Source organism: Etheostoma spectabile, chromosome 10 (assembly GCF_008692095.1).
Source record: "Etheostoma spectabile isolate EspeVRDwgs_2016 chromosome 10, UIUC_Espe_1.0, whole genome shotgun sequence".
Taxonomy (NCBI): Eukaryota; Metazoa; Chordata; class Actinopteri; order Perciformes; family Percidae; genus Etheostoma; species Etheostoma spectabile.
In genome coordinates this window covers 21840795-21854517 of record NC_045742.1, presented here as the reverse complement: position 1 = coordinate 21854517, position 13723 = coordinate 21840795, and the positions used below count along the sequence as shown (strand labels likewise).

Genomic DNA, 13723 nt, shown 5'->3' with positions numbered 1-13723 from the left:
AGTTACTGGCGGTTTGGGCGATGACGCAATTGTGGAAAGGTCCTGGGTGCAGTCAAACTTGTAATTCAGTGAGGAATTTCTCATCTGGTCAAGGCTGGCCGGGTCTGTCTTTATAAATAAAGATGTTAAGTCTTCAAAAGTTGAAAAACAGAGTTAGAGGAGAGCAAAGGAGAGACGTGAAAGCCCTTTACTAAACCACTTACATACTCAGCACTGCTGGAGAACTATGGTATTCATTTCTAATCCCCATAACATGGTCACAGGTCAGATTACTGTGCTGTTTACAGTATGAGGTTCTACAAATAAGAACACGCTGATGCTGAGCATGAAATAATTCTTGAGTCTTGATCCAGGAAATTATTATCCTGACCAGAGGAATCCAAAAATTTGGGGGATTGTTCAAGGTCTGTTCATAACGCATAAATCTCCACTGCCATATGCGATGTGAGTCACTTTGTTGATCTGAATTGAATTAAGGCCATGACTATATATATATATATATATATATATATATATATATATATATATATATAATTATATATATAAGTGTAGCATAACAAGCATTCATCTTTTTCAATAAAATATATTTCTAGTAGGGAAGCGACCTCCCAGCATGTAGTACAGCACACCACTGCTGCGTGCACTGAAAGCAGCTACTGCTATCATCAGCTGTGTTTGAAGTGGGAGTCTGGGCTGCTTCAGTGGTACGGTCTCGCCCCACGTCTGCTTTATTACCTCATCTTCAGTGGTGATTTATGGCTCTCACACAGGCCACTCTTCTGAGCTGTTTAGATGAGCTGAAGATAAAAGAAAATCATGGCTTTATTACCCAGACGGAGTGGGTCTGTTTACACAGCAGACAGGCCACAATTGGAGAACAGGCCTGCATGCACATATCTGGTCTGCCTTTTCACAGGCAATAAACTGTGCAAAGCCTTACTGAACGGGACTGATACGTGTTAAATAGAAAATGTTATCTGTTGGAAAATACATTCCATTATTATCTACTCCCTGATGTTGACAAGTAGACATTTCATCCTCATGAGTCACATCCTGAAAAGAAACAACACCCAGCTTTGCTTTGGATTATTATACATATACAGTATATTATTATACTGTTTGGATCAGCGTCTTGTACCTTCTCAGCCGAATCATAATTATAATTCGACATACCTCTTCATTTTGTAGGGAAATTCAAGATCATCCTAAAGAACACATGTCCCTGTATGCTCTTGAGTCTTTCCAAAGCCCTCTGACATGCTGCTATCTGTTTGCCTGCAGTGCCATCTTGTGGTGAAAAATTAAAAGAAATATCACAAAGCATTGTGTGACTCAAAGAGCCACAATTCAGGACCAAAAAAAAGGAAAAGTCAAGATGTCTTTTACAGTATCACATTATTTTATTAGCCGGTACAGTATTAAGATTGACTGTGTTGTGAAGCTATGCTTGGCTAACACACTTGAGACCAAAAATTACAGCAGCTTACGATATACACTGCAACAGAGGTCAGCGAGTTCTACAAACCAGGAGGATACATTTTTAAAATCAGGAAAGAAAAAAAAAAAAATGATAGTGTCTAAATACATTTAAATAATGAACAAGTTGTACTTCATGTATTTAACAGTGCTTCGTATTCATCCCCTCCGTAGTGCTAGTGATGGTTACCGTTTGACTTTGAAGTATGGGCAGGTCTCACCTTCAACCAAAGAACCTTTCTGTTCAGGATCAGGAACTGTGATAACTTGTCTAACGAGTGCGATATTTACTATAGTTGAAGCATGCGAGTTAATACGATATTACTGTCTGCAGAAAAGAATGTTGCCAAGGATACATAAGCTGAAATCGCAGTGTGTGCTGCACGGTCCGGGATTGTTTGGATTGTTCTCAATTATGATTTCTGATTCTGCTCATTTATTGTCTACCATTTCTATAACCTCAACGCTGTTATATTAACATATAACCTCTCATCTTTGAACATAAACTGCTATTTTCTACAAGTACTTTCTATAAAGACTAATATTTCACTCCAAAAATCCACAGCTAATACTTTGAAAAAGACAAAACATACTTTGTCGTTGCTTTGCCATTTAAGAAAATACTGTATGTAGCACAACAAGCAAATAAGCACATCAGTGGAAAACCTAACATGTTTTAACACGTCATTTTATGTATAATAAAGTTCTGTTTCCTGTAGGCAACGCACACTAAAAGTACTTTCAACCAATAGATGCTATAGGGTTAAAGCCGAGGAGAAGGATGTTGTTGTGAAACACTATTTATTGCCATGTTTTTGGCTAACAAAAAAATAAATAAAAATGTAAGTAAATTAAAAACGGGATGCACTTAAGTCTGCAGTCAGTCATGGTTTTATGTAGTTTATGTAACACGGCATGTTCTACAATGTATCTGGTGACGCAGCTTGAGCTAAAACAACTGTGTGTCAAGCAGAGCATAAATAGTTCTTACATATCAATGAGCAGAATCAGCAATCATCTTTGTAAATTAAATACATCCCACAGGTTTACAGAAATTAGTTAAAAGAACTTAACAGTAGGACTGTTTGATAGTAAACTAAGTATTCATGTTCAGGGAGCGAGTGGTCCCAGCCTCAGCTCTACGTGGTGCGTGAGCCAAACGGCCTCGGCGGGGGTTTCGGCTCCCTCCTCGCTCGGCCTGACGGGAGCTGCGAGGTTGCGGAAGTCGTGTCGGATCTTGAATGAAACGGTGACGTCCGCATCCTCTTCTTTCTGAGGGATCACTTTGATGAAGAAACCAATCTTGTTGGATTTTCTGAAGGCAACAACACTGTGGAAAGAACAAAAGGGGTCAGGTTAAGAGTTACCTTGCGCTATTCATTCTTTGTGTGAGTGTGTGTGTGTGTGTGTGTGTGTGTGTGTGTGTGTGTGTGTGTGTGTGTGTGTGTGTGTGTGTGGTGTGTGTGTGTGTGTGTGTGTGTTTTAACTTACTCAGGGTCATCCTGGAAGTCCTGAGGTTCAGCCAGTTCATCGTACTCAGCAGCAGCATCCTTTCCTGCCAAGACCAGTTCTTTGCTGGGTACCATAACCTAGAAAAGACAGTTCCAACAGTCAGGGATTTTCAGTCAACCTAGATTTTTAAACATCATATACCTTCTCTGTTTTGAAGCAAGCCAATGTCAATTTAATGCGTTTTGGAAAAATAAAAAACAAATCCCCCTCCACTCAAAAAATGTGTTTTGCTTATTGTTGCATCACTTGGAAGTTTCACCTTCACGGTGCAGAATGATGGATGTGCAGACTGTCACTAGAAGGTTGCTTTACAATTCATCTACTGAAGGAGGAAAGTTTTCTGTGCTCACCTTGTAACTGAGTTTAAGACGTGTACCGTTTGTACAATCATAACCCAGTGGTTAAACTTTTGAAGCAAACTATATTTGCATATTCATAGATTATGGACTAGTTTTTCATATAATATATTTATGAAAAACTAGTCCATAATCTATCTATCTATTTTTTACACTTCTGGACAGAAAATTGATTGCTAAAAAGATGAACGATTAGACTATAATGGTTACATCCATTTGAAGAAATTATTCAGGAATGGCGGACCCGGATAAGCGGACGAAGATGGATGGATCCAGGAATGGGCAGATGTTCGGGAAATTGCCCAAACATGAAATAACCAATCAGGTTACGGTCATAATACCGACCCAAATAATCACTCTAAAATGTTGGCTCTGGTCCGATCTTTGAGTCCCTATGACAACAGCTTGAGCTCTGTGGATGACCACTTTTACTTAAAGTGGTGCAGTCCCAAAACGTGACTTGAATACAAGTGATTTATGTTTGCATTGCACAGAAATCAAGTCAGTAATATTAGTGCTGTGTGGGACTTTGGATCACATTTACCTGTAAAACAAATACACTGTACCCTTATAGTGATCAGCAAACTTCATACTATAAGATCACACATAATATATATAAATAAAAGAGGTGAGCGCAGTCAGCCAGGGAAAAAGCTGGTCGATAAAATCAACCAAGCATGGCTCGCTGTGGTTCATGCTGCCCTCCAGGTGTTTGAATATCAGATCAAGCAGAATGACAGGACTGCACTCCGTTTGGCCACTATGTGAATGGAAATGGGTCATGGAGATGCTCTGTTTTGGCCGGGAGCTCTTCCTTACCCAGTCTGGCCCATGACTTCATCGCTAAAGTGGCCAAGACAAACAGCCTGTAGTCTCCGAGAGCCTCGCAGCAGCTGCTGGCCGCCCAGCAGACCGTTTAGCACAGGAACACGGCACACTTAGCCGTGTGTGACAGCTGACAGATGGAGGTAAAAATGGGACCCAACTGCTCTGCATTTAAGATGATGGCAAGGCTACCTACTCCAAAAACGGGCTGTGAAAAGGAGCCGCCACCCCGCTCTTAAAGCGGGCGGTAGTTTGCGGGAATGGTCGATAAATATGCAATATTTAGAGTAGGAGGGGGTAAAAAACTGGCAAAATTTTTTCAATCCGTTTTTTGAGCCATGATGCTTTTTTCCACTTTTTTTTATGATGTTTGGCAATAAAGGCAAATATCCAAAAAGCCATAAAACACCTTTCTCCTAAAATTTGGTTTGGTATAAAGACCTGCGTGCCCAGCAGAGAACCTAGAACACAATTATCATCCCAGTGAAATTTATTTTTGAAAAAGTTTACGGGTTTTAGGCTCAGCCCAAACCTATACACTGGGTTTTTAAAATTTTTGGGTCAGAGGACATTTTCAAGTAACTTCTTTAGTCTATTATGGAGTCCACCGTAATGTCAATGTTTATAGTTTGGGATGGAATTATTCCGTAACCCTCACTATTTGAACTTTCTGTATTTTCCTGCAACTACAGTTTGTTTAAAAAAGAAAAAAACATAGGTTAAATACCTTCCGCATGCTATTATGTCATCAGGTTTTCACCCCCACAGGCACCAAGTGAGTGGGTAGTTCTCCGGGGGTTTTGGTCGGGGTCGCACATTTGGGCCTCCTAAATAACAGGAGATTTAAAGAAAAAATGTTTCCCCAAACCCCCTTTTCAAGCTGTTCCTTAAACCTGGTCTTCTTTTGATCAATGGAGTAGACCATCTAACTCAGCAAATGTAGAACTAGGAATTCTTGTTGAAGAGCCGGGTTTGTCCCGATGTAATTTGAAAATTTGCAGGTTTTTTGGGGAAACCGGGATTTCAGCCTTTTTCCCCCAATTTAAAAAAAAAAAAATGTAATGCACTTTTCTTTTTCATATATCTAAGTGACAGTTTTTACGCCTGTACTGCAAAGAAAATGTAGGAAAATAAAAATAGAGACTGACTTGAGCTCGAAAAGTTTAGTTAGTGGTGAGTGCAGGGGGCAAAGCAAGAAACTATTTGAGAGCCTGAAATACTGCCCTGGAGGAAATGTGAACAATGGTTACATTAAAAAATTTAAAAATGCTCAGGGATGGTGCCTGCAAATCGGCCGGAAGTGTACAGCATTTACAGATCAAATTCTTTTGGGTTTAAAAAGGGGAATTTTGGTATTTTTCAACCTGCACCCTATTTCCCGCAATTCTTTTGACTAATGGGAACAACACTCCAGCCAGCAGCAGTGAACCGGGCTGCAATCTAATCCTATGGGGCAACAGAGACCATCATTGTACGTCTAAAAGTGCTTGTTTTTGCCACCAACAGGCTCTGATTGCTACTGTAAGTGTCTGACTACATTATGGAAAGATGGTGAAGTTTCTGTTATACTGCCATGTGTAACTTACTGTTGCCAGGTCGACACAAAAACGAGCCAATTGTATTAGTTACCTCCGCTCTGTCTGCAGCTCTCAACTCTTGCAACAGCATTTTTCTTTAGGATACAGGATATAGAATTTCTTCTCTTATTTGGCTGCCAGTAGTCATCCCCTCTAAAAATGGTCACTGCAGACCCAACGGTCTGGGCAGAATATGAACTGGAGTGTTAAGATCCATTTGTAGCTGTAGCACAACTAGCCTCAACTGTCCGTATCCAAAGGTACCGTCTATAAAAGCTGCACAAAGTGTAGCTTGAGAATTTGTCGGCACATTTTGGAAATTGAGAAATTGAAATTTTTTTAAATAACAAAAAGCTCTGCTTTCTGTACGCCAACAACACACTCTACCCAGCACTGCTCTCTCCCTCACGTTCCACACCGCTGTCTTTCGTCAACAAGTCACCTCGTGAGATTTCCGATCGAGCCTTCACCATCATTCCATTTTCAGACACCTGTAATAACAATCTGAGCCTGTCAGTGGCAAAACAAGCACTTGTGGGTGGACGTACAATTAGAGCTGGACAATATATTAATGTTATATCAATATTGAAATATGAGACTAGATATAGTCTTAGATTGTGGATATTTGCATTACAGTAAAGTGATATAATTTTCTGAACTTACTACTGTTTTGGCTGTTCTATTGCCTTTACCCACTTAGTCATTATATACACACATTATTGATGATTATACATCTAAAAACGAATTGTAAATAATATTTTATGAAAGCACCAATTGTCAACCACACAATATCAACATTGATGTATTTGGTCAAAAATTTCATGATATCTGATTGTCTCCATATTGCCCAGCCCTGCGTACAGTACATTGATAGGTCGTAATTGCCCCTTAGGATTACATTGTAACCAGTTTCGCAGCAGTTGGCTGCATGGCTCTCCAATACTGGACCAATTAATTAATCAATTATTAAAACAAATTGTTGTTCCTATTAGTCACTTAGGATCTAGGTTGAAACACACAGAAGTGCACCTTCAAGATTATGAACAGAATTAATATGCCATTATATTTATTTATTTATATTTTCTACATGTCGGAACCAGTACACACACTGACCTTCAGGTTCCGGAGATTTGGAATGGACATAATTCTCACTTCAGGGATGTAGCTCCTGTGGGAAGAACAACACAAGGCCAATCAATAGCCAATGAATCACTGCTACACTCAAACACACTGACCTTGTTCAACACAGCATTCAGCCACACTCAGTAAACGCTGAGAATTGATGGTTGGTGCTACCAACTAAAACACAGCCATTTACAAACAATGGGAACCTGAGAACGACAACATGCTATTTGGGCCGCATGGATTACCCCAAATCAGTCATTTGGATTTATTTTCCAGGACACCATTTTGGATCATGTGTGATTTTCGGTTATTTTCACTTTAACAATAACAAAATGTGTTTTAAGATGGAGGTACATTTGCATGGATAATTCCCTGAACAGGTGATTACAGTGGTTACAATGTAACTGTAGGACCTCAATCTAAATTACATCAGGCTGATTTTTTTTTTTTTAATAAAAAAAAAGATCAACATCATCACAAAGACATGTTTAGGACAGAATCTGATGACCAGTACTCACACAGCCACCAGCTGGATTTTAAACTTGATTGAAGTAGGATTAAACTCTGGTTTGCTCAAGTTGTGCTCACATTTCTAGAGGACATTAAGAAAACAAAATGTTACCTAAATGGAATCTACGTAACAGCCATTGATTGATTACAGGAGAGTAAAACACTGAAATGGTACTGACCCTGCAGCGCAGGGAGCGCTTCATCAGGAGGTGTTTGTGTCTGGGGTGGAGCTGAGACGCCACTGCCGGCTGGAAGTCTGGCTGCAGAAGCCGCTGCCGCAGCGTGGTCACTGGAAGGACACAACACAACTCAGATTCAACTCTACCGCAATTAGAGAGACACAAACTATCAGTATTGTTTAATGAGCCCCAAACTAACGCTTACCCTCCGGTAGGCTGATGGGCCTGGTATAACAGTCTTCAGGCAGGGGTTCCACTTCATCAAGGGCCTGGGCAGGTTCGATGGTGATCTCCTTCTGGTCCTCGCCCTCTTTAAGGCTGGTGAAGTTACACAAATACTGCTATCAACATTCTGTATAAGATAGTGTAAGCATAGTGATGAGTTTACACCAATCAGACCACATCCATGACTTATTTTGTACTTTCTTGGTAGCCACTGGTTTAACAACTTGCAAAGACTTGACACAATATGTGAGCTAAACGGTAATGCTGTTAGCAGTCCAGACCATCAGCTATTTTTTAGTCAAGTTTAAATTAAAATTGCATGGTTATGCAGTTGAGAAAAGAGACTTTTGAGAACTCAGCGTTGGTGCCTGCTAGGGCACTTTGACATCTGAGATTTTAGACTTGGCTACTAAACGGCAGAAGAGAGACCAACTTCACAGAATTACTTTCATGTTTTTTACGCGTCTCCTGGATCTGAAGGCAAACTTTGTCAATAAAAGTGTCTTTTGTCGGCCAATTATTAATTTCCAGATGTTAAGCAGGGTCCTTAGGGGGTGGAATATGAAGATGGCGATCACTCACAACTGTATAGGTGATGACGTAACTTTGAGAAAAAAATAAGGGTGACAAATGGATCTCAAGCAAAGTTTCTTTCAAGGCCCTACAAATGAAATTAATAAAACAATGGCTGCTGGTTGGTAAGAAATCAATTTATCCAAGTCACCAATAATTTGCATGTACTATACTATGAACATAAGTGTTTCATGTGTTGAGTCAAAAGCAGCAGTAATTCCCTGTATATAACAAAAGACCACTCACGACAGGCCAGACAGGCTTGATATGGGAGCTCCAGGTCTCTGCCTCTGCAGTCTGGTTCCAAGGCCATATTTTTCCTGAATAGATGAAGGGGGAGGGGGGCAACAAGATCAAGCATTTTCCCTATTAAAAATAAAGCAGAACTCAAGACAATTTATGAAATTACAAAACCATTTTTCTACATAACTACTTTTAACACAAAGTATCGACCCCAAAAGGAGTATTTTTTATTTATAGTATATATATTTTTTTAAGAATTGTATTTGTCATTTAAATAAATGAATAAGCCAAAAACAATTCCATTTGTCTTGTGGTAAGAGACCAAACAAGAGCCTTTCTGCCCAGGATAGTGGGAGAGACGCTGTGACAACTCAGACAGACTGAGGGTGCAGGACTTAATTGGTATAACAAATATTTTGATCTGGTTGCACAGACTTCAACATATTCTTCTATTTCTTCTCTCCCTCTAACCACGAGAAAGGCTCCCATTGTGTGGATCTCAGTCTCATTTACCCAAGGAGACATTCATGTGATCTGTGAGGTTACTCAGTAAGGGATTAGACACAAACAGAGGTAAAAGACAAGACAGTGCTACTCTAAAGAAGACTATCCAAGTTGTGAAAAATACAACTCACCACCACATGTATAGTGTGTTGCTGGGGAGCAAAAATCAAAATGTCAGAGTGCATAAGCAAAGAAAAAAAAAGAGAGAATAAACAACAAGGTGAAACCAAAGCACTTTAGGAACCATTAGTGGCATTTGGTGACATGCAACAGCAACAGAAATGCATCAGTGATGGAAAACAACTGCAGGACATCACAGCGCAAGTGTTTCAAATGGTTCCATTACACAGTTAGAAAGACGGGTTTGCATTATTGAATGTGAATCTTTGTAGAAGCAGAATGCAGGAGGTGTAAAACCATGACCCAGCGAGCTCAAGAAGCATGAAGACCATGTCCACACCAGGGCAACTAGATTCCGTTGCCCTATAGACGGACTAAGCTGACTTTTTGCTGTCGTTTTGGAATTTCAATGTGGCTGGAGAACATTTTGAATGCAACCAGAAAATGTTGATGTTTCCACAAGTAAACAGCATTTTCATATTTATCCGCCTTACTATAGACATGGTGTAAATCTTGCACTCCAACCAAGCACTACAGCAGCTGATATAGATCCTGCTTTGATTAAAAGTGAGCTAATTATATAATATTCTCAATGGCACATACTTTGAGATTAACTTTGGTAATGTTATTGAGATTAAGAGAACCTCTATCAAATAAATATCTCAATTGCATAGAATTGTTGATATACATTCTGCTACGACAGTACCTGTACACATTGTAAGAGATTACAGTGAGACAACAGCTGTTTGACATTTAAAAAAGGTTAAGAGGAAGGTATGGAATGTTTAGAAAGGCTGAACTGGGCCCAGACGGAGTAGAGTACCGAGAACGCCAGAGGCATGCACTGTCGTCTCCTGGCCAGCTTCTTCCTATCTCTCTCCTGCTTCTCTCTGTGGGCCAGCTGCTGGTAATACTCGATCAGTTTGTTGATCTGTTGGAAACAAATATTTTCATTCAGAGACTAGTCACCAATGCATCAATGTATTTCTTTTTACCCAGTGTCCTAGCACCACATATTGTCCGGTTACACAACAGTTTGCAGGGTTTGAGGTACGAAGATATAATTTAAAAGGGAACACACATTGCTCACCTGTGCAATAGACATCTCTGTTACATGTTTGTATTGTGAAGCAACAGATTGTAGCACTATAACCAACACAGATGTCCCCCTCAGTGACAATAAAGTGTTTTCTATTCTAACTGTAGAATACAGCACACCGGGATTTTAGATCTGTGATGTACTTTTATGTCACAATTATCCAGGAGGCATTGTGTAATTGGTTGACAGACTTTAATTTAACTTGTAAAATGTGGTGCAGAATAATGATCAACTGCTATTACAATCACTAAAACACCAAAAATGATTTTGTACAATTGAAGGTGTAAAAAATAAAAAAACGCAATGGAATGGGAAAATCACATTCAAGCAATGATTTTACATTTAAGCAATGATTTTCATATTAATTACTCATAATAAGATCTCCAATGCCTCTCAGAGTATATGACTTCTGTATCTGTCCTCAGTGTGTTCTCCTTGTAGGAGACAACTAAATTTGTTATGACTGCATTTATCCCCTAAGGACAAATGCCACACAAAAACAGGTGTCTTGGGAGATATGTTTATGTTACCAGGTCCTAGGTCAGAGCCATGGACCTACCTAAAGACAAAATGTTCCTTTCTCAGCTAAGATAGAATGACCGGTAAATAAAACTTGAACCACAAGGAACAGATGAAGGACATAATAGATTCAGCTCTCTGCCTGAGATCCATTAATTGTTATGTTTAAGATTAGACTGTTGTCGAAACAAGGTATTCTGTTCTCTGGGGGCACGGGACATAAAGAAGTCTATTACTTATTGTATTCACACAGAACTCTTGTCACTCTGTACCTTTGTGCTTTGTGCAAAAAGTTCTTGTCATTTTGATTGTTCTCTGCAGAAAACAATTAAACCTTCACCGAAGACTAAACCTTGATTCAGTTTGCAGCCTGTCTTTATTCTGTTTCCACAGAGTCTCACTTCCAACAAATTCCTCTCTCGCTGTACAAGAAACTTCCACCACAGCACAAAATTACGAGATCATTTGCTTTTTTAGATAACCACTTGAAGTATTGAAATTGAGAATAGGGCATTTATAGTTTGTTATTTGTGGCACATTTGCAACATCAACAACTAAGCAACTGCTTAGTTTGCTTTTGCTTCTGGCTGACTTTGTGTCACCTATTCAGAGACATATCTATTCAAAAATAAGTAATGCATGATCAGGAAGCATGTGAGAAACTTGTGAGAATTGAAATGGCTACAGGCAAAAACTTACCCGTTGAGTATGAGGGTTCTCTGGCTCCTGCCATCCACCACTGGCTGCAATGAACAAAATTAACCATGAGAGCATGAGACTATGCATAGCAGGACTTGGACACATTGTGGTAAAATTGTAATGTTAATGCTTTTTTACTGGTATTTGAAGTAAATATGACCACATGCATGTGTCTACACTGTATCAGCACCCACCAACTGATTTGTCAGCCATTCCCACGTCCCTGGAGGTCCAGCGACAGAAGCCACAGGCCAGGTAGTAGGCCTTTTTCATGGCCGTCTTGGTAGGATCATCAGGCAGAGGAGCTGGGATGTTTGTGGCTCGCGTAGACAGCGTGTGCATGCAACTTGGGCAGTCAAAACAATTTGCACACCTACAGCAGAGCACAGATAATCAGGAATGAGTGAAAGGGCATTAACGACATGAACATGATTAAGTATGGACACCAGTCATCTCAACAGTGACCTACACCAGTGCTGTATGTATGTATGTATCTTTTTTTTTTATGTGTGCATGTCAGTCTCACCTGTTCTTTTTAAGCTTAGCCTCTGCAGATGGCATGTTCTCCAGACAGCTTGGACAATAGTGGGAGTCCACCTGATCACCAAAACAGGGGTACAAAAGAACAGTCAGTCAAACTGTGCAACCACATTTTACAGTTATTGTTACACAGTGGCTTCCCAACTAGGATCATCAAAGACTAGCATCAAACATCGTTAGCATGTATTTGGGCAGTGTTGTACAATGACGAAGATGGGAGCTGAATATTGTTTTCAGGAGGAAAGCTTGATGTTTTTTGTATTCTCTGTTACGTTAAGCAACCCCATGTTGACAAAGAAAAGTCACTGATGTGACCTGAGGTTGCAATAGGTGCAAAATCTAAATCACTCTGGGTGTGGTGTCCGTAACTGTGAGCCACGTTAACAAGACGGATTTTAATAGCCAGGACGGTAGACAGGGTGGACTAATGTTGTTAACAAATAGATTTACTTGTCCGACATATTCTTTGTGAATGAGCTAAGCGAACACTTGAACGCTAAGCTAAAAAAATAGCAAGTTGTTCGCTCATTTATGCTGGGCTCAACATAACGCCAAGACCCACGGAAGTTAAACCGTCGCTTGCAGCCAATGATATGAGTAGACTGTTGAGAAAAAACTTGATTGACATGGGGCTTAGCCATACAATACGCGAGTTGGTTAGATTAATCCCACCTACCTGTCAAAGCTACTAGCAAGCCGGCTAACAACAAAGTAGCTGCTGACTAAATTAAGCTAACGGCTAGCTTGAGCATGATGGAAAAACGTTATCGTACCTCGTGAGACACACATTCCAGAGACCGTAGCTCACTACAGTAGCGACAGAAATAAAGTTGAGATAAAGGGGCTCTAATCCTTTTCTCTCCACGAACCAGATAGACAACTCTATCTGGCTGCAGAAGGGACGCCATCTCTAAGCAGCGCAGCCTAGTCCGTCGGCACACTGTATGCACTGCTTGCTAGCTAGCTAGCTGGCATTGATGTCACAGCTAGTCGTCTGGCCTTTGAGGAAACAGAAACAGTGTGCTCAATGTTGACCTCTTGTGGACAATAATGAAACTTCCAGCCCCACACCCAAGAAGAGATGAACTACTACCAAAATGAATGCTTGGCAAGTGAACAAGCATAACGTTATGGTTTTTACCTTTCAACCAACAGATGCAGCTGCTCACACCAGACTAATTTTGCTTGAAAACTTAAACATATTTTTTTATTTAATCATTTTGCCAGTCCAATTAAATAAAATTGTAACTGTAAAAGATAGGCTAGTCAAATTTGGATATAGGCCGTAGGGGGGGGGGGGGGGAATCACCAGACGCCTCCTGTTCTGATATCATCACGATACTTATGCCACGATACAATATTATAGCGATTTAAAACATATTGCAATATTCCGCGATATATTGCGATTTATGACTTTTTTTCCAACTTCAAATTTTTCCCAATTTCAAACGTCTCCAAAAGGAAACTTTGTCAACTTCTGTTTTATCTAAAAAGATACATTTCTCTGTTTGTTCATATCACTTCAATTTTATTGCTGCTAAATGGGATTATCAAGCAGTCAAACTAACCAAGATATATAAAAGATCGATTCTTGGAGCCTGTGTATCGATACAGTATTGCCACTTAAAATATTGCGATACT

General features: G+C 39.9%; 1 protein-coding gene across 1 annotated transcript; it reads right to left on the bottom strand.

Moving 5' to 3' along the window:
• Positions 1-1378: 1378 nt before the first annotated feature.
• dctn4 (dynactin 4) lies at positions 1379-13111 on the bottom strand. Its single transcript, XM_032528665.1, has 13 exons — positions 12856-13111; positions 12069-12139; positions 11737-11915; positions 11543-11586; positions 10049-10156; positions 9237-9257; positions 8605-8678; positions 7766-7878; positions 7561-7670; positions 7390-7463; positions 6833-6914; positions 2968-3065; positions 1379-2806 (listed from the first exon to the last, which is right to left on the bottom strand). Exons 1-13 carry the CDS (start codon positions 12988-12990, stop codon positions 2587-2589), a joined length of 1329 nt encoding a protein of 442 aa, XP_032384556.1. The 5' UTR covers positions 12991-13111; the 3' UTR covers positions 1379-2586.
• Between the last annotated feature and the right edge of the window lie 612 nt (positions 13112-13723).